This window comes from Colius striatus, chromosome 20 (assembly GCF_028858725.1).
Source record: "Colius striatus isolate bColStr4 chromosome 20, bColStr4.1.hap1, whole genome shotgun sequence".
Lineage (NCBI taxonomy): Eukaryota > Metazoa > Chordata > Aves > Coliiformes > Coliidae > Colius > Colius striatus.
The window spans coordinates 4914341-4935218 of NC_084778.1; the positions used below are offsets into that span (position 1 = coordinate 4914341).

General features: G+C 54.3%; 1 protein-coding gene across 1 annotated transcript in view; it reads left to right on the top strand.

Moving 5' to 3' along the window:
- Positions 1-20878, top strand: part of DOC2B (double C2 domain beta) — a 30924-nt gene that overhangs the window by 7744 nt on the left and 2302 nt on the right. Inside the window, exons 2-6 of the mRNA XM_062012294.1 lie at positions 2862-2941; positions 8602-8676; positions 11162-11271; positions 18606-18732; positions 18939-19096. Of these exons, the coding sequence (XP_061868278.1) occupies positions 2862-2941; positions 8602-8676; positions 11162-11271; positions 18606-18732; positions 18939-19096 (550 nt within the window). The remainder of the gene's footprint in view (positions 1-2861; positions 2942-8601; positions 8677-11161; positions 11272-18605; positions 18733-18938; positions 19097-20878) is intronic.

The window sequence follows — 20878 nt, forward strand, 5'->3', positions numbered from 1 at the left end:
TTTTATCATTGGAGCAGAATAATCGTAATAATAATGATACATCCTTCCTGCTGCCTGGGGAATGCAAAGCTGCCTTTGTAATGCCTGACAAAGGCATTTATTTGTGGGGTTTTTTTTCCTTTGCAGCCTGTGTGATTAGAGGGCAGCCTTCAGAATAGCCCAGTGAGTTAAATGCGTTGAGACTAATTGCTGCCCTTTTCTTTCTTAGGCACCCGCTCCCCTAATTAAGAGCAGGATCGAGTTGCATCTCAGCTGTGAGGATGGGTGGGAGGAGCAAGGCAATCCAAGCAGGGTGATCCTGCTGCTGCAGCCCCAGGCTTTTATCTGGATTGGGCCATCCTGGCGGCTGGCTCCGTGTGTCTCATGGCTGGGGCTGGATGTGCTGCAGTGGTTTGGCAACAGGGCTGAGAGTCCTGGGACCTGTGCTGGTGTCTTGGTGTTGGCTTGTGTGGTGGTTTGCATGGTGTGCTCCCGGTTCTGGGAGCGTGGGGCTGATTCTGCAGCTGGGCTGTGCTGCTGTGGGGGTTTCAGTCTTGGCCACCTCAGGTCCCTGAGCAACCCAGGGGCCTGGGAGCAGCCAGCCAGGGATGAAGGCAGCTTGAGCTGTGTAAAGAAGATCCCCTGTGTAGAGGAAAACCCCTCCAGGGCTGGAGAAGAGCCAAGCATGGAGCCTGGCAGGACTGAGGGGAGTCAACATCCCCCTCTCCATGCCCTCCTGCCTGCTTGCAGCTCTGGGGTGAATAGGAACTGCTCAGGGTTTGCTCAGAGACAACCTCAGTCCCCTGTTGCAAAACAAGCAGGTGCTGCAGCGTGATGGTGTTTTCAGGTGCAGGAGCTGCTGCCCTTGCCCCCAGGGCAGGTTGCAGTGCTGAGGGGACCCGAGGCTTTGTCAGTGTTTCCTGCCCAAAGTCTGTTTTCACACCAAGCTTTGGATTTGTTTTCTGAATTGCCAAACCCAGCAGGCTGAGCCACGGGCCCCCTTCTGTGCTAAAAATAAATCCCAGCTTGGAGGCAGGAGGGCTGGGGCTGGGGGAAGCAGCTCCCTAAAGGGCAGCTGCAAATGATGAGGCTCGGAAGCCGGAGGCTTCATCTTCCGCTCTCGAGCGAAAAGCCACTGAGTTTGCTGAGTTTTGCTGACTGGGCTTTCACCCACGTGCTGTGGAGCCTCAGCACATCGGCCTCTGACGCTGCCAGATGCAGCTGTGAGGGGCCAGTCAGCCTCCAGCACCCCTGAGCACTGCTGTGCTCTCCTCCTCTGTGCATGAGGTGAGTGAGTTGGGCTGGTAATTGCTCTGGAATTGCCACTTTGTGCTAAACCCAGAGGTGGCACACGAGGTGTTGCAGGTTTGGCCTCACTCTCTATTGCTTCCATCTTCCCTGAGCCCTGGCAGGTAAACCCTCCTGATCTATCACTTGCCTAAACCAGTAGCTAATATGCCATGAAATGACTCCAGAACAAGGAGGGGGATGTTATTCTGGCAGAAATCTCTCTCTTTGCACTGCTTTGAAGGCAAGATGTTTGCTCCAGAGCAAGGACTTTGATTTGCTTGCAGGCAAACCTGTGGCTCACTTGTGTTTGGGCTGAAAGATCACTGTGAAATTGCAGCAGGAAGGTTTCAGTCCCCTAAATATCTGCCACATACTGAGATGCTTTGCTGCAGAGGTTATTGACGCTGGGGGGGAAAAACCCAACACCTGATTTCCTGACATAAAGTTTGTCTAAGCTCCTTGGCAGCAAAACCTGCTTTGGTGTTAAGCAAAATTGTTCTGGTTTTTGTTTTGGCTTATTTTTTCCCCCCTGCTCTGAACCTGTGTGCTGGGTGGGAAGGTGCAGTTACCTTGGAAACGGTGGTGGGATGCTGCATGGCACAGGGCAGTGCTCCAGCACACCCCTTTTGAGAAGGTGGGCTTGGAAAAGGCTGGGTTGTGGGGTCCAGACCCACCTGGGAAGATCAGAGCTGGTGGCCAGTGAAGCTATGCAGGGAGAGATGTTGCTCTGCTCTGGGCTTTGGGGTGCAAATGGGATCCCAGAGCCTTGGAGAAGGTGAGATCATGGGTTTTTTGGAAGACATGTCTTTTCAAGTCTTTTACTCTGCTTTGAATCTGTGTGACCTGCTTGGGTTATCCAAAGGGAAAGAGTTCCTCAGATCAAATGTACTTCTGCTGCTGAGGCTCGTGTGGTTTGTTCTGGGCTCCTGCCCCTTCCCTGTGGTCCCTCCCCAGGAGCTGCCCCATTGCTGCCCCTCCTGGGCTGTGGGTTCTCTAAGGGAATGCTGCTCTCAGCAAAAGCTGTTGGTGTTTTGCATTTTACCCATAGAAGTATTTCCATTCTCACTGGGTTTGATTTACAGTTTGCAGCTAAAGAGGAGCTGGGAAGGGATCCCATTGGTGGCTCATTTGCTTGAAGGTGTCAGTCTGCAAATACACCAGCAGCACTGGAGGGGGACAGATGTGCTGACAGCGGGTCCCAGCCGTGTCCCAGCCGTGCCTGGGTCTTCCCAGGGCACAGCCACCGGCTCCTGGGGTACAGGAGGCTGCTGAGAGATGGGGGCAACCCCTATGAAAAGCCACCCAGGCAAAGCCTCTGCACTGGCCACGGTGCCTGGGTGAGCTGCAGCTATTCCTGCCCCTCACTCCTCTCCCAGGGCTGTACCAGCTCCACTGGCCAAACGTGGGGATGGCCACCAGCCTCCCAGCATGAAGCTGTGTGTTTCATAACAGGCCTCACAGGAGGATGCTTTATGTTTTATAATGCCTGCAGCCATTTTCTAGCATTTTCATCCACTCCTTTTGTGCTTAGAGGGAGAAGAGCCCGTGTGTGCTGGGTCCTGCAGGTTAATAGCATCTTTTCTCCTCCGCAGCCACGCTGGGGACGCTGGATTTCAGCTTGCTCTACGATCAAGAAAACAACGCTCTCCACTGCACCATCAACAAAGCCAAGGTACAGGAGTGCTGGGGATGTGAGCAGCCAGGAGCAGGGTGCCTGGAGCTGCCCACCTCTGTCTTGTGTTACAGGGCAACCAGAGCCCTGCCAAAAACCATGAACCCACCTGGGTGAGTTCCTGTGTGACCTGCTCTAGGTGGTCCTGCTCTGGCAGGGGGGTTGCACTGGATGATCTTTTGAGGTCCCTTTCAGCCCTTGAGGGTCTGTGATACCAAACAGCCTACTGGGGAGCCAGGGCTGTGCCAAGCAAAGGCAGCAGTGAGGACAGCGTGTGGGGATGACTCGCTGTGCCCCAGCCCCAGCTTGCTCTGGGAGCTCTGACTGTAGCTACCCCTTTGCCAGCTCCACTTCCATCCCAACACCCCATTGCCTCTGCCTCCTCCTTTCCCTCCATCCCAACCTTCCAGGGTGCTTCCAGCAGGACAGAGGATGCTGCTCATCCCAGAGTCCTCTCAGCGAAGCACCAGCCGCTGCTGTTACTGACTGACGCTGTGACCGGCTGTCACGTTATAAATGGCTCTTTTAAATGCTGCTAATCGTTGCCACCCGTGCTCTGCCTCGGTGCCTCTGCCTGATTGAGGCAATTAGAGTTTCTTTTTTGTTGTTTGTGCACATTTTTGGAGCAGGAACAGATAACTGAGGGCCTGATTCTGCCTCCAGGCTCATGGAAGGTGCTTCTGGATGTTGCTTGGTTCCTCTCTGCTTCACCCAGCCCAAGGATCAGAGCAGAAAGGGCTGAGTCCTCACAGGGGGTGGGTTGGTGGGTCCCTGTAGATTGTGGGAAGGGGTGTAGGGTTTTGATAGAAGACAGGAGAAACTGCAGGAGAACAGGCTCCCCAGAGGATCAGCCCACGCTGTTTGCCTTCATAGGATGCTCCTCTCCCCTCCAGCTGCAACTGGCTTATTTGCAGCCCCCACCCCAGAGCCTGATGCACTGGGTGCTGAATGAGAATGCACATCCTCACCACAGCATCCTCCCCAGCTGGAGTCAGACCCGAAGCCCAAAAGCTTGGCCATAGGAGTGAGTGTGGAGGCATCTGCCTTGGCAGACGTGAGGCTGCTCCTGGCTGGGGGGGAAGTGCAGCACCCTTGTCTCCCTGGGCAGGGCTGCCAGGGCAGGGCTGAGGCAGCCCTGGGTTTTACTTCCCTCCCCAGCACCTCCCTGCGTGTTGCCTGTGACTCTGCTGGCAGCCTCTGGGTCAGGCTTCCCTCCGTGCGCTCGGGAGCGCTGCCAAGGAGGAGATTTCTAATTGGGTTTGCAGTGGGTGGAAGACAGGGAGGAAGGAGACCTGCAAGCAGCAAGTGCTAGATCTAACAGCAGCGAGAGCAAAGGCAGGGCTGCTGGAGAGCCCTGATCCCCGCTGTGCCCACGGGAACAGCAGTTCTGACCCGGTCCCACGTGGCACCGGCATCGCCCCAGCTCGGGGGTGGGCACCCCCTCCCTCGCTGCTCTGACATTCAAGTGTTTGAGTCCTGTTCATTCCCATTCTGCTCTCATTCTCCCATTTTTCTCCTTTATTTACATTGCCATCTGCTCGCTCTCATTTCATCTCTCGCCCGGGGAAAGCTGCCAAAGCTTGGCTACAGAAAGGTAAGGGCTGGGCTCCTGGTGCTGTCGGCAGGAGCCGGCCTTGGCTGCGTAGACACGAGCAGTAGAGCTGTAGAGTTGGACCTGGACTGGGGCTGCCCTGGCTGCTGTTTGTCAGCCCCCCAGGGAAGGTGCCCTCAGGATATGTCCCAGCTCCAGTGGCTCCCTCAGTCTCTTCAGCAGCCACTGAAACCTGGGCTGTTTCAGCCATGTGAGAAGTGGTTTTCTTCTCCCCAAACAACCCTCTTGCTCCCTTTAGATCTTTTTGCTTCTCTCTCTTTTGATCTCCAGCACTTGTATATCTGCTGATGTCCCTCCTGAGTCCCTTTATTGTCTTCTGGGGTTGCTGGGCTCTTGGAGGCACCAGCAGTGGGTTAAATCCAATCTGTTGTCCTCTGCCACCGATTTTCTGCTCTACAGCCATCAGCTGCTGGATTGTGCAGGGGGTTGGGGTAGCCACTCCACACAGGGGGCTTGCTCTGGTGTTGGGTGCCAGGGGACAGCTGAGGTATTTCTTGGTGTATGTTCACAGCGGGCTCTGTGAGATGCTGAGTGTTTCCAGACCCTCAGGTCAGTCTGTATCCCAGGTTTGGATGGAGCTGGAGTAAGGAATGAAAGGAGGTTTGCTTTATTGTGGGAAGTAGGGGTGTGGAAGCTGGTGGCCATGGGGCTATCCCCAGGCTGTGTGTCAAGGCACTCAGTGTCTCAGTTTCCCTAATAGCACACAGAGGTGACCTTCCATCAGGCACTTTATGCCAACAGATGGATATCTGGAAGCTGATTGTGGAAGGCAGCTCTTGCCTGGTGTGGGGATTAAGAGGAGGGCTGTTGTTATTCCACATCTGGATTTTGAGGTGAGTTCTCCCTCTGCAGGGTGAAAGCTCAAGGAGCATCCACCTTCAGCCTTCACCTGCTAGAACAGTCCTAGACTTTGGCATTGCCTTAGATGGGATATGGTCTGGGCAGGTTGGGCACCCCAGTGCCGCTCCCCACTGCCCCGTTGTCAGCCTGCCCATGCTGGGGTGAGCCATGGCAACTGCAGCACTGTCAGGGATCCATGGCTGGCAGAAGGCTCAGGAGCAGGCAGGCTACCAGCAGCCACCTCGCTCACACTGATGGCTTTCAGCCTTGGCAGCAGCCCTTGCCTGGACCCTGGCTTTCACACTTTGGGCACACCTGAGTTTGGGCCCATTGCAGCTCAGCTCAGCTCCATGGGAGAATAAACCTGCTGTAAGGGAGTCTATAGGGTCTGATGCAGTGCAGACACTCTGGGGCTGTGCTCTCCTGCAGCTCCTTTGGTCTCCTGCTTTCAGGAGGAGGATGCTGAGGGTGAACCTCAGGTGGCTGTGCAGGCAGTGGTGCAGGCAGCTCCCTGGCCTGAGGCAGAGCAGGCTCTGCCTGTCCCAGTCTACCTGGGCTGCAGCTGCAGCTAGAAAACACCTGGGAGATTCCACCCTGCTGAGCATGTGGATGCTCCCCCACTTCCAACCACAGCTGAGTGCTGGAGATCTGCACTGAGCATTACTTATGGATTTTCTTATAAATATTTATCACTGCAGGGAAATTCCCATCTCGAAGCTGTGAGTTCTCTGGGCTGCCAGGCTGGAAGCACAGACTTCACTTAGAGTGGGATGCCTTGGTCCAGGTTGGTTTTTAGGCTCACCAGGCAGGCAACTTGTTGTGGGGCAAATAATGGAACAAATCTATCTCCTGTGATTTCTGTATGTCTCTGGCATGGTGTTAATTGGCAGCCCAATTAGCTTGACTTGTAATTAAATCCTATTGATTAGCTAAATGTCACTGGCAGGGAGAGCAACTGGCAGCAGCCGGGATGCAGCAGGGCTGTGGGTCTCCACAGGATTACAGCAGGGATGAGATGTTGGGGAGAGGAAGGGAAGAGATGAAACTCCAGTTGATGCCTGTGCCCTGATGCACAGCCCCATAATTTGGTCCCAACAGGACGACTACTTGGAGCTGGGGCTGCGGGGAGTGAAGCCAATTTTCTGCCTCCATTTATGAAGCCCATGGTCCTCCTCTGGCCCTTGGCTCATCAGAGCAGCTTTTGGCTGGAAGTCCCTCCCCACAGGGAAAGCAGCAGTGCCAGGCAGGCTGTGGGTCCCTGGGAGAGGTGAGCTCCCACAGGAGCAGCTGGGCAGGGCAGAGCTGTCTGGGCTGCCTCTCATATTAAATTCAAACTCATATCAAGTGACATGGGAGGGAGGTAGATGTGACATTAGGAGCCATTTTCCCGGCTCCTGTCACTCAATCTTCCATAGCACATCTATTAAAAAAGCCTTTAATAGCCTCCTTAGAAGGTAATGTAATTGAACTGAATTGATGGGTGCATTACAGAGCTGCCTGTCTTTCTCCATCTGTTTTCATGGGAATTTGCTTGCTTGCTTCTGATGTTGTTTGCCACCGGGCACCTGGGCTGGGGAGAGCCTCTGCATTGTTCATCCCTGGCCAGATCCCTCCAGAGCCTGGGCACTAGCCCAGCCCCTCACTGCCCTGTCTGCCCATGGAGCTGCAGCCAGTGCCAGCACCTTCCTCCTGAACTCCATCTCTGCTGCCTTCCTCCTCTGTAGGGCCAGGGCAGCCCTGGGACATGCTGCAGTTAAACATGAGCTCTTCAGCCCTACCTTCACTGCTGATGTTTTTATCCTTTTGGCTCTGCTTTAGAAGCAAAATCCTTTTTGCTGGGCACCATTTGGTCTCCCTTGCCTTGGGGTGGCAGCTTGTCTCCAAGGCAGAGCCCTCACCAAGGTCAGGAGCAGCTCAGACCCTCGGCTGAGCTGTGCAGATGAGGGAGGGGTAGCCTTGGTGCTGTGTGTTAAGCTGAGTGTGTTATTTCATACATGTAAGTGTGGAAGCAATTTCCCTCTAATTTGCCCAAACCAGGCCTTGGTGATTACATTTCCATTGGCCACAGCCTTCCCACCAGCAGCCCATACCAATGCTTTGCAGCCAGGTGGAAACACTCATATATCCCAGGCACATCTCTGCTCATCACACAGAGGATGTGATGAGTCTTCAGCATCACCCAGCCCGATTTCCATGTCTGGGTTGGATACCTCTGCAGAGAAACCTCTGATCCAGGCAGAGGATTGCCTTCAGACAGCCTAGAAATAATTCCTGCAGGGATCCTGCAGCCAGGCTGGAAATAATCCAAGGACTGTCAAGATGTAGCCTGTATCATTTCCACTTAGGAGTGGTAAAAATTAGGCTTCATTTTTCATGCTCCTGTGTTGTGTCTTTACCCTGTTGAGTTTGTTTCCACGTAGTCTGTACAGTTATGGCTTTGGACTGGGTTTGTACATCACCTTGGATAGTTTTCAGCCTGCTGGTTGTTTAGAAGAGCAGATTTGTCTCCCTCTGCCCCAAAGCAGGATCAACCCCAGAGCATCGCTGTAACAACATGATCCATGTCATCCTTTATGAGCTGTCTTGTAGAAAATCCCTCAGGAGTGGCCAGAGTGAGTGTTTCTTTGCATTTGTGCTCTGGTACCCCCAGCTCTCCCTGCAAATGCCATGGCAGTCGGCTGGCAACAGCCTCCCACTGGCCTGAAAGCTGTTCTTCCTTCAGCTGTGCCTTAATAACAAAGAGTAGGTAGGTGCTATCACACCCTCGGGGAGCGCTTAAGAGTAACACCACAACAGCAGAGGTGTGTGTTTGCTCATAAGCAATTATTAAATGACAAAACCCTGTAATTTGAAACCTTTACAGTCACTGTGCTGGTTTGCTTAACCCCCAAATTAATTGTGATGGAGGTGTCAGAGTTGGCTGCTGGAAGAGCAGAGAGAGGAGCTTTGTGGCCGATGCCATGTGCAGGTGAGAAGCCTTGGTGGCTCCTCCTTGGCACAGGCTGCAGCTGACATTTGAAGGCTGAGTGTGCTGGGGTTGTGCTGCACAGCACACATCCAGCCCCAACTGGCTTCTCCTCCTTCCCTCATCCTGAGGAAACTGCAGTTGCCATCCCAGGGAAAGGGGCATCATTCAGTGGGCTCAGTGAAGCCACCCCAGCATCTCGCTCGCATCCCGACTCCTGTTCTTTGCTGTTTCCTTCCCCAGGGCCTGAAGCCAATGGACCATAATGGTTTGGCTGATCCATATGTGAAATTGCACTTGCTTCCTGGAGCCAGCAAGGTGAGATGCATTTTGTCTTCTCTTTCCCTTCCTGGGGCTTTGCCTTTCCCTTTGAAATCAGAGCCGGTGGGTTCCCCAGGGAGAAGCTCTTCACCCAGAGGCTGCTGGTTGCTGCAGTCAGATCTTGAGGCTCCAGCCTGGCTCTCACTCAGGAGAAAGTGATGGCAGGGGGTAAGAATTGGGGCTAAATCCATCTTTGCAGGGGTAGCAAGTGCCTCTCTGGTAAACCACTGCCCTGGGAGCAGAGGGTGGGAATGCTGCACTCTGGAAGCCTCTGCGAAGCACCAAGTGAAATCATCTGGAGCTACAAACAAACTAGGTCCTTTTGCATTTAAAGCCCTTCAGATCATAATAAACCAGACTATAAATTATAAGGGAAATATTTCCATCTACTTAGGTCCAGCATTTGCTGGAGAGAAGAGTAATTAAAGACCCTGATGTGTAGTGAGAGCTCGGTGTAACTGACGGGGATGTGGAATTTAAATGCTCCATGTATGTGTTATGAATATCGATGGCACTCGTATTTTACACTAAAGAAAAGGCCTTTTTGGGGGAAGCATATTTACTTGTTACAGTTCAGTTGGATTAATTTGTAGTGTTCAGGGTAGTAGGGGGAGTTTTTAACCACGTTTCAAGTTGTGCTGGAAAGAGGAGAGCTGGGAGCGCTTTCCTCAGCGATATGATCTGTCATTTCCATGTGCATTGATTAGCATTTCTGCTGGAGGTGATGGAGACCAGAGAGGGGGAAGGAAGCTCTGAGCTGAGGTAGCTCAGGAGCTTTGACTCCACAAGGCTGGAGTGATCATAGAGGGGACCCTCTCCTTTCCCCCCAGCCCTCTGCCTCTGCAGTGGCTCTGTGTCTGTGCCTCCTTTCAAACAGCACTGCCTAAATCTGCTCTGGGAGAGGTGGCTGCACATCTGAGGGGTTCATGGATCTGAGGGGTTCATGGATGTGTCCCAGGCTGGTTGTTTCTGTACAGTTCTTCCAGTCTCCAGGTCCCTCGGGTGTCTCTGTCCCAGCCTTGGGCTCTCAGGTACCTGTGGCAGAGCCCAGGCCAGAATCATGGGAATCAGGGTTGGATTCATTCATGTCACACACAAGTCTCCACGTGAGTTGTTACAGACTACTGGGTCATTCCAGAGGAGAGAGAAAGGCATTCCTAGATCTCAGTTCCTCTGGTTTAATTTGTGTCCCTTGTCCAGGGCAGCGTGAGCTTCTGGGTGATGCTCATCATGTTACCCCCTTGGCATCACAGGGTATCCTTCTAACCTGGCCCTAGGTGACTCCTCACTCAGCCTCTGCAGCACTGCATGGGGCCTGGGTTTCTTTCAGAGGCAGAAATGGTTTTGGAAACCTAAATGAAAGCACAGCACAACATACAGAGGCTTTCTGTCCTGCTGAAAGATCAAACCCAGAGCAAGCAGCTGCTTTGCACAAGGCATTAGGGAGTGAGTTTGTGCCATGGTCCCTCCATGGCAGTTCCTCCAGCCAGAGGCCATGTCTAGTCACTCTGGAAGAAGCTGGGAGTTTGAGGTGCTTTTAAGGAAGAGAAAGACCTGCCAACAAGGTGACCCTCTTCTTAGCTGCAAGCAGAAGCTCTTTCCTTCACCTCATGCTTCACATCCCTCTCACATTTAGCTCAGGGCTGGTGAGATGAGGAATGTAGCAGCAGCTGCTCATCTCAAAAGGAAAACTTTAAAGTATTGATTTCCTGAGAGTTCCTCACACCCAGCAGTGGCTGAGGCAGACACTGAACTGTCTGACTTTACGCCTAATTAGTGGGAAAATTGCTGCTCTGTCAGGCTGTCCCAGGCTGGGGAGTTGCTGGAGAAGCCCCAGCTGAAACCTGCAGCTCTCTGCTTCTGTTTCCCCTGTCTCCAACAGAAGTGGGTGGTTTGGTGGGGAAAGAAGATGAACATCTCCTGACCTGGGGATGTGTGTGTGTGTGTGTGCCAGGATGCCCCATCCGTGCAAGGCACACGAGGGGCTGCGACAGCCCCGCTCTGCTGAGCTGCAGCACTGGAGAGAGTTGCTAACAAAACTAATTTCAAGGAAGTTATTTTGAGTCAGGCAGGAACAGGAGCTGTGCTGGGGGCAGGAATGCAGATAAACAGGCAGAAGAACAAACTGGTATTTTTTTAATGAACCTGAAAAGCCATTTTTTCCTCTCTCTCCTGCTGCACAAATGAAATCTGTGTCCCCTGGCTGAGGTTCCCATTTTCCTGGCTGTTCCAGCACAGGGTGCAGGGTTGGATTGCTCTGCAGATGAGCCAGGGGATCACTGAGTCTCTGCCCCTCTGCTTATTGCTGCAGTCAGGGTGATTTGAGCCACTCCATCAAGGACCAGCTGGGTTATGGCACCGGGGCAGACGACAGCACCAACTGCCCCTTCCTCTCAAACTCTGCTCCCTTTCCTGCCCTCTCGCTGCCCAAGCGATGCCCTGGGGCTGGCTCCTCCTCACCACGCTCCCTCTGCTTTTGCAGGCGAATAAGCTGAGAACCAAAACGCTGAGGAACACCCTGAACCCCACCTGGAACGAGACCCTCACCTACTACGGCATCACCGACGAGGACATGATCCGCAAGACGCTGCGGTAGGGCCCGGGGCGGGGAGCAGAGGCCCAGCCCAGCGCCAGATGTTTCCCTTCCCCTCCCCTTGGGGCCACCCCAGGCCCCTTCCCCATCCTGGGGGAGCTCCCAGGGACCCCCAGGCCACAGCCCCACGGGATGGTCCTGCTGGCTGCTCACAGAGCAGGGCAGTTATGACCCACCAAAGCCTGCGGCTCACACGTGTGCCCTGCACCATCCATCACCCCGGTGCTGATGTGCAGCCTGGGCTGGGAGGAGCGTGGTCCTGCTTTGTCATTAGCTTCATAACTCACTCACTGAGCTCCTGTGTGCAGAGGGTGGTGTTTGGTTTTAACCTCTTCACACCCAGCTCTCTGGGGCATGTGTTAAGGCTTTGCTGTCATGTCTTGCTGAGAAAATCCCCCCCAGGAATGCTCTGGGCCTCTTTCAAGGCTGAGCTTTTTGGAAGCAAGCTGGAGGCATCTGTGAATTATTGTCAAACTCACTGAAGAGTGTTTGTGCATGTTTATTCTCTCTGTTGAGTTCTGTCTCTGCACATTCAGCACCTCCTGGCAGCATCTCCTGGAGGCTGGGAGATGCTGGTTGGTGCTGGAGGTGGGCAGGGGCAGCACGGTGAGGCAATTTGGGCTTGGAAGTGCTACTTTGGCTTTGGCAAAGGTTTTCATGTCTTGGCCACTGTCCCACCTGAGGAAGGGCAGGCAGTGAGCTGGGTTCTGCCCAGGGAGGGTGCTGGGTGGCCTCAAGTGCCTCATCACTGCTGTGCTCCGGGGCTGAGCAGGAGGATTTGCTCTCAGGTCTGTCAAACAAAGGAGCATTTCACATCCTGCTCCGAGGCCTCAGGCCTGTGTCAGCTCCGTGGCTGGAATCCAACCTTCCTTATTTGCAGGTACCCTGGGTGTTTCTCATTTTCCCCACGACATGAGCACAAAGCTGCTTTATCAAAGGTCCTGCTCAGAGGTGAATTTGGGCAGAGCCTACCTGTTGTCTGCAGCGTGCATAGAGATGAGAAATGCAGCAGCACAGATGATTATTTCCCAGGGAGGATATTAGTCATGCTGAAAGGGCTGCAGGCTTGTTGGGCTGGAAACACTCTGCTGCTTTATTATTGTTATTGGGGAGCATTTTTTTTCATTTTTTCACTCCAGGCTTTGAAGTTTTTGGCCTCTTCAAGCGTGGAAATGGGTTTGTGGAGAGATGTTCAGCTGAATTGGTTGCTGAGAGACACCAGGGAGCAGAAGGGCTTGACCCTCACTTTTTCAGGGCCCTGGTAGCTATTTCTCCCTGGGGAAGGGCTGTGCTCACCTGCTCCTGGGAGGCAGCAGGGAGGTGTGGGATGCTCCCTGGCAGCGAATGGGCCAGGTTGGATTTGCCCTTCTCCCTACCAGAATCCCTCCTTAGCACATCCCTGTGTGCCAGGACCAGCCCTTTTCTGCATGGGGCAGAGAGGGGAATCCCTGGTGTTACCACAGCAATCAGCACACCAGAGGTGACCTAAAACCCCTCCGACCCTGGGCTGTTTTGGATGTTTTAGAGGAGCTCAGGTGTCTCCCTGGGAAAGTTTGGCAAGCAAAACAGTGGAGAAGTCAGTGAGGTGGACCTTACTGTAGGGCTGGGGCTTGTGGCTTTGGTTTTGCATGGAAATAACTCTGGAGAGGAATTAAAGAACCAAACTTCTTCCCTGCACTCGGTGCCTCCTCCTGTACCAAGCACAAATGGCTGTGGTGGTGCAGGGCCCATCCTGCCCTCGGTGCTGGGCACATGCCCAGCTCCTCTGCCCAAGGGATTAGGCAGAATTTCAGGTGGGAACTCAACCTCCTGACCCAGGGTATTCTCCTACTAAAACAAAGCTTCTGAGCACCACTTCTTACCTTGCATGGGGGAGCCAGAGCCTAAAATTAAAGTGCTCTTCATTTTCCTTGAGACCAATTCCCCACTCTCCTCTTTTCTCCCTCTTTGTTGTTGAAGATACTGGCAGAGGAGATTTGATTTATCTCCAGGCAGGTTTAGATGAGATGAGACTTCTTGCAAACCAGCCATAAGGTAGAAAAATCCGTTTCTTATTTGAATTCCTTGCTTGGATTTTCTCCTCTTGAAACAGTGGGAACTTAACTGAGCAGAAGGATGCAAGGCTGGGAAATGATACCCACTGGATTGTGCCTTCCCTGCCCAGCTCAGGGGGGATCTTTGGTTTACATGAGGCAGGGATGGGTGGGTTGGGGGTCTCTGGCAGATGAGGTTCACTGGGGATTTTTAGCTTTGGTGGGGGCTGAGCTGTTTCTCCCCTGTGAACCTCTCCATAACACCAGTGGCAATGGTCCTTCACCCTCCTGGGCCTATATTGTGCTGCCTTCAGTGCTTTGCTTCCCTCCACCCATCATCTTGGCCAAAGTCTCCTTCTCCACCAGGAAAAGTGACTCCAGAGCTGCAGAACAGTGACGTTCCTTGGCTGATCAGGTGAGGCTCCTGCAAGGCAGCTGGAGCTACTTGAAAGAGCATGAGTGATGCTCCCCTCAGTCTGGGAGGTGATTCTTCCCTGAGGGCCTCCTCGGTGCTGAGATCCACAGAGGGGCAGGGAAGGTGATTGCAAAGTCTCTTTAATGTAAAAATAGCAGTGGAGATCAAAGCTGGCGCCAGCCTTGGCCTCTCTGCTGCTCTGAGAGCGTGTGACACAGCAAAAACGCTGGAAAAGTACCCCAAAATCTTCCCTGCCCACCTGGGCTCTTGGTGGGGTGTGCCCATAGGTTGGTGGCTCAGAGAGTCAGGATCACAGAATCATTTCAGTTGGAAAAGACCTTTAAGCTCATGGAGTCCAACCCTTCACCTCACGCTGCCACAGCCACCACTAGCCCACAGCCCTCAGCACCTCAGCTGTGTGTCTTTTCAATCCCTCCAGGGCTGGGACTCCCCCAGCTCCCTGGGCAGCCTGGCACAGGGGCTGACAACCCTCTGAGGGGAAAAAAATTCCTCCTTATCTCTAATCTAAACCTCCCCTGGCACAACTTGAGGCTGTTTCATCACGTCCTGTTGTTCATCACTGGGGAAAAGAGACTGACCTCATGGTAGGGGCCAGAGTTGGGGCATCCTCCTGGAGAGCAGAGTAACTGATGCCCTCTTGCCTGAGCCCCCAGCCCTGACAGATTGCCCCACATCCCTGTGCAGCCTCCTCTGAGCTGGTTCAGTGACTTTGACAGACCCAAGCCTTTGGAGCTGTTGGGGTTCACCTCCCCACGCAGGGCCACCCCCAAGGGAGAAGGAGAGGTGAAAGCAGCCCAACTAATTGTGCTGGCAAGCAGGATTTTGTTAATGAATCAACCCCCTGGAAAAACAGCAGATACTTCAGGTTTCATGAAATGCAGCAGGTGGGAGGATCCTGAAAGGTCTCATCCATTCATTGAATTAAATATCCTTGAGCTTAGCCCAAGGCTTAATAGCAATGAAACCACCCACCAGCCTGAGAGGAGACAAATTCAGAGCTGCTAGAAAGGTGCTGGGCCCAGGAGCAGGATCCCTGCCAGCACTAGGGATAAATCCCACCCTCCAGTCCCCATCTACAAGCACCATTGCTCCCCATCTGCCCTGTGAGCACCTCGGTGCCAGCGTGCAGCGGGGGGAAGTCAGGGTGCAGGATGGGGGAAGGCAGAGAAATGCAGCAGGGGAAATTGCAATAGGCAAGATGCAGTCGCCTACATTTTAAATAATACATGTAATATGTAATAAATAGACTGTATTCATAATAAATATGAGAGCTGGCCAGATATTGGCTACAGTTATTCATATCCAGATCCGCTGGCGAAGCGATGCATTATTCATGTGATACTCAGCTAGCCCACGGATGCCAGGAATTCTTTGTTTAATCATGTGTTTGACAAACATCATGACTCATTAAATATATTATTCACAAAATAGTATTTGATCAGGTCTAATAGGCACACTGCAGAGATCTGGGGTCCCAAATTGCTTCTCTTCAGGAGCACTGAATGAGGTTTGCTCCAGAACTTCTGCTGTGATTTCTGTGCTCAGGCTTGGGGGTGTTTTGTGATGGAGCCCTGCACTGAACCCTCCTCTGCTAGAGTTGGATAGTCCCAGGACACTGTCTTTTTCTGTCATCTCTCCTGGCCTGTCCCCAAACCAATTGAGCATCACCTGCACTTCTGCTCCTCCATCCAGAGCCTCCCAAGTTGTTACAGGGACTATAAAAGATCTTAGATCCAGGAGATGCATCTCCAGGCTCTGCTGCCTATTTTGTGTGAGTGTGTGCTGTGGAAAAGGGTGCTTGTTGACCCCCATTCTTCCAGTTCCATGCTGGGAAAGAGGCAGAGGAGCATGTGTGTGAGCACAAGTCGTGAGTCAGTGGAGCTCGAGCTGCGTGGTGAGTCAGGACTGTAACCCAGGAGCCCGGGATGAGTAGGAGGGAGAGTAAGTTTAATGAGCAGTGATTGTTCACTTGCTGCTTAGTCTTCTTCCAAGGTGGTTTCTGTAGCCCTTAACTTAAAGATCAGGCCCCTTCAGTGGTAGCTGTCACATCAAAAGCTGAGCTTGAAGGATTGGGTTTAATAAAGAGAGACACGAGGGAGGGAGGGTGTGAGCTAAAGGGCTGAGGCTGGCAGGTGAATGTGGCTGCCAGGGGTGTCTCTTGCTGTGTGTCATGGAGCTGATTATCTAACCCAAGGCAACAAAAAATTCCATCACATCCATTTCTTGTGATAGAATTCCAGCTGGTGTGGTTGGCTTCTGCCTGTTTCCAGAGGGAGGGCTGGGGCTGGAGCTGCCTGCTCATCTGCCACGCACTCGCTGCATTCCTCCTGGGCACTGCCCACCTGCCCGAGTGAAACACACCCATCCTGGTGACAGGGCATCAGCACACACGTGGGCACCCACCTGAGACTTGGCCAGAGGTGCCAAAAGGAAAATGTAGCTGGGAGAGACCTGGTGCTGCCTGGGAGCTGCAGTGTGCTGCACAGGGACTGGCGGTCCCAGAGCAAAGGGCTTCCATGGGCAGTGGAACAGGGCTCGGTGGGACTCTCCAGCCTCTCCCAGTGCCACGCTGGACATCTCTCCATGCCACCACCAAAGTTTGCCAGCTGTTGCCTTCCTGAGCTTCTGGTCTCTTCTCCCTAGTAATGAGTGACAGGACAAGAAATGGACTCAACCCAGGGGAGGTTGAGATTGGAGCTGAGGCAGAACTGTTTCCCTGAGAGGGGTGTCAGCCCCTGTGCCAGGCTGCCCAGGGAGCTGGGGCAGTGCCCAGCCCTGGAGAGATTGAAAAGACACACAGCTGAGGTGCTGAGGGCTGTGGGTTAGGGGTGGGCTGGGCAGTGTGAGGTGTAGGGTTGGACTCAATGATCTTAAAGGTGTTTTCCAACCCAAATGGTTCTGTGATGCTGCCCATCCTGAGTGGTTCTGGGGCTTCCCCAGGAGGGAGCTGCACTCTGTCCTGTGCTGCTCCTGGGCTGTATCTCAACATTGACAGGAAGATCTTGTTGCTCATGTTCTTAAGAGGTAAAACCAGCACCAAACCCTGCAGTCCCTTAGTGCAGCTGCTGGCTGTAAAACCAGAGCCCCGGCTGCCCTGGAGGGCCCCACTCCTGCAGCCCCTTCCCTCAGAGCACGCTGCCTTCCTGCACGTGCTCTGCCCAGCTGGGTGCGGGACTCTCAGCGCCTGACGAGTGCTGCTGCTCCTTTTTTCAGCTTTGTTCTTGAGAAGAGAGGAGGAAGGGAACTGGGGAATCTTGTGCCTGCATTTGAGATTCTCCTGGAGGGTTCTGCTGGTGCGGTGGGGCGGGTTCTGTCGCAGGTATCTATAGTAACGCTGCATCAGCCATGCTTCTGGAGAGCGTCCTTCCACCTCTTCCCACTTGTATTATTTTTTCCCCAAACCCCCTTCCTCTGCCACTCCCCAGCCCTGGTGGCCCTTGTGCTATGTGACTGAGCCATCCCCATGGTGCTCTCAGTGTCTTCTTGTGCATGAGGGTGACCAAACCCTGCCAGGACAAAGCCTCCAGGCACCGTGTGCTGCACTGTGTGCCATCAGTTGCTCTGAGGTGGGATCACAGAGCACTACTTAGCTTTAATCACTTTCACCCCTTCGTGAGTAGGTCCCTTTTGTCAGGATTCCCTGAGGAATGGGCACCATTTCAGTCAGCAAAGGGATGAGAAGGCACTGTGAGACATGAGAGGAGAGAAGGGAAGGGAGATACCTTTGTTGTACAGACAGGGAGCCCAGCCTGTCCCTGCGTGGCTCTGGTGGGGTGTGGGGTTTGGGATGCTTGGAGTGGCACAGGAGGGCTTTCCCTGCCCCCAGCTCCAGGCAGTGCTTGCAGGGGCACGGCTGGTCCCTCACAAGGCAGCCCCCACCTTCCTGGCCCCCTGTCTGGGATTTCAGGAGCGGAGGCTCCCTGCAAGCACTAACTTTGTTCTTCCGTCTCTCCTGACGCCCGAGCGGGCTGGGAAAGCAGCACAGAAATGACTCATTGGCTGCCAGCTCAGGGAAAGGCATTTATAGCTTTCCCACAGAAAACAGCCTTTGCTCAGCGTGGCAGTTGCTGCCCAGCCATCACGAGCCCATCCAGGACCCCAGCAGAGCGGGAGAGCTTTGCTTGCCCTAGGTGTGATGCCTTTCCCAGGCTGGGGCTGCAAATCCCTCCTAGGCTTGTCTGCATAGTGAGAAGGGAGATGGAGGACCCCTCTGGGTGTCCCAGAGCTGGCAGATCAATCCCCAGAGCCAGGGGACACCCTGAGGGCTGCCACACTTGGAAAAGAGCCTGAGCTCCTCGGGTGGGAGGGGAGGGAGCCCTGCAGGGACACTGGCACCCCCACACAGCCTGAGAGCAGCTTCTCTGGGCAGGGTGCAGATGGGCTGCCAGTAGCTCAGAATAGTTTTACTTTGGTGACTGATGACTTTGATGTTTTCATCGAAGAGCCATTCAGATGCTTGAGGCCCTGTGTCTCTCTTCCAACAGTGCCTGGGCTGGGGAGTGTGTTAGACACAGCAGCTCAGCACTGTGGGGTTGTGATGTTCAGGGTTTTGAGCACCTCTCTGGAGGAAGCCCCATCTCTGGCAGGTGCCAGCCATCCCCAGGGGTGCAGGAGCACTGGCCAGATGGGATTTGAGCAGGAGAGATGGCCATGGTGAAGCGGCCCAAGATACTGAGTGTTGCATTTGAACACCACAAGCTGCCCTGGCTGGGCTGGAGCATTGGATTGATGCCTCCAGCTGCTTGTGAGAAGTGCCTGGGGAATGGTGGCCTCCAAGCTGTCCCCTCGCTGGGGGATCCTGTAGGGCCTCCTGCCACTGGCTCCCCTCTCCTCAGCAGCCCTGCTCACTCTGTGCTTCTTGCAGGATCTCTGTCTGTGACGAGGACAAGTTCCGCCACAACGAGTTCATTGGGGAGACGAGGATCCCGCTGAAGAAACTGAAGCCCAACCAGACCAAAAACTTCAACATCTGCCTGGAGAAGCAGCTGCCGGTGAGTGGGGGCATTGAGAGCAGCTTAACCCACTGTGGGCCTGCAGATACAGCAGCTTCTCCCCGTGGCACGTGGGAATACGGGGTAGTTTGACCCCTCAAATGTGATCGGGGATGGGGAGAGCGTTGCTCGTGCCAGGGAGGTGGGTGTCTGGCTGTGGCTGTGTCCTGAGCAGCCCCCAGACTGGGTGCATTCCCTCCCCTCAGATAGATAAAACAGAGGACAAGTCGCTGGAGGAGCGTGGCCGGATCCTCATCTCCCTCAAGTACAGCTCTCAGAAGCAGGGGCTGCTGGTGGGCATCATCCGCTGTGCCCACCTGGCTGCCATGGACGCCAACGGCTACTCCGACCCCTATGTCAAAACGTGAGTGCTGCTCCATGCCAGGGCCTCTCCCTGCAGCGGGAGTCAACTGATGAGGGCATGGTGGCAGCAGCTCCTGTTTGCCCCAAGCCCCTCATTCCCTGGCAGTTATTTTACAGCCTCTCAGAGGCAGGTGAGGGCAGGACCTGCCAGGAGGCCCGTGGCCATGCCCAGCCCACAGCAGCACGTCCTCCCTGCCACGCAGCAGCTGTGGTGCCCCTCTGCCGTGCTCAGGCACTGCCCTTCCCTGGGAGAGGGGATGTGGCCCTGGGGACAGGCCGGGTGGCCCAGAGCAGATGAGCACGGTGGGGGTTTGCTGGTGGCACGGCTCCCAGCACGGGTGGTGGGGCTCATTCCGTGGTGAGGGGAGGTGCCCATCGGGCAGGGCAGTGCCTGTGCCTGACTGATGGTCCTGATTTCACTCAGCACCTTGCAGCACCTTTGCTTTTGCTCTCAGCAACACCCACAGCCTTTTCACTCTTCTGAGCCCATGCTGTCCCTGCTGGGATGGGGCTGGGTCAGTCTGGCCCTCCTGGCTGGTGGCACTGCGAGACATTCCCTCCTCCTCTGCCCCACGTCCCAAGAGGAGAGGAGACCCCAGCCCAGCCCCCAGCAGGGCCTGGAAAGGCTCTAATTAATACCAGTGTGTAATTAGGTCAGGACTTTAATAGCAGCCTGTGGCTCTGGGAGGCCTTAAGGGCCATTTCACAGCCTGCTGCTGCTTTCCAGTGCAAATGACTGGGAGTGCCTTCCTTCTGAAAAATACCAGCATGGAGCCCTGAAGGTGACTGTCACGGGCCCCTCAGCCTCACCCAGGTGACTCAGGGAAGCTGGTGTGATGCAGGGGCTGTGCAGGGCTGCTGAGGAAGAGGAGGCTTTGCTGAAGCAGAGGCTGGCACAGGGCTCTGCATGGCCACAGCTCCTGGTTTTTAGGTGGCATGTTTCAAACTCTGTGCAAAGCAGAAGGGCCAGTGGCAAGAAAGGGCTGTCAGTCCCTCCTGTGCCCATCCCACGTCCCTATCCCCAGCCTTTGGCCCTTTGAGGGAACTTTGTTAAGGCAGAACTACTGGGATAAGCCCCACTTGGGAGGCCAGGCACGGAGTTCAGCTTAAGCCTTCCTGTTCAATTGCTCTTTGTGAGGGGATGTGTTTGCAGAAAACCCCACTCTTGCTGCTTTAAGTGCTCATCAGAGGTTCAGTCCCTGAGGTAACATAATTCCTGTTGCACACAGTCGTTTTCTAGGCCCCCCCTTGTGCTCTCTGCTGTAGATTGTATCTGCAGGGCTGGAGTCAGAGCAGATCCACAAGTGATGCTGCTTGGTACAAGCCCTAATTTGTTAATTATGAGCAAGATCTGGAAAGTGTAACGAGGAAGCAGAACTGATATTTAAAGGAGCAGCACCAACACAAAATGATGACAGACTGGCTTTAGCCTGGCCCAGATTTCAGGTGCCCTCTCTGCTTGATGACACTTTCTCTCTGCTTTGCTCCCCAGCGCTGCTGCTGCACTGCACAATATCTGCAGGAACCTGCCGCCGCTGCCCCGGCTCCTGCTCCCCCTCACACGCCTGTGTGTGCTTGCTGTCTCCTGGCAAAGCTCTGGATGAGCAGACGTGTTGCACACTCCTGAGTCTGGACTGGTTCTGGGCTGGGAGCCTTTGATTTTGGAAGCTGTGAGCATGTGTGTGGTGCCAGTGGCCCCTAGGGACAGGAGACGGGATAATCCGTGCTCTCTGATAGCAGCCAGCCACTCTCTTGTCCCAGGGTGGGGAAATGCTGCTTCATT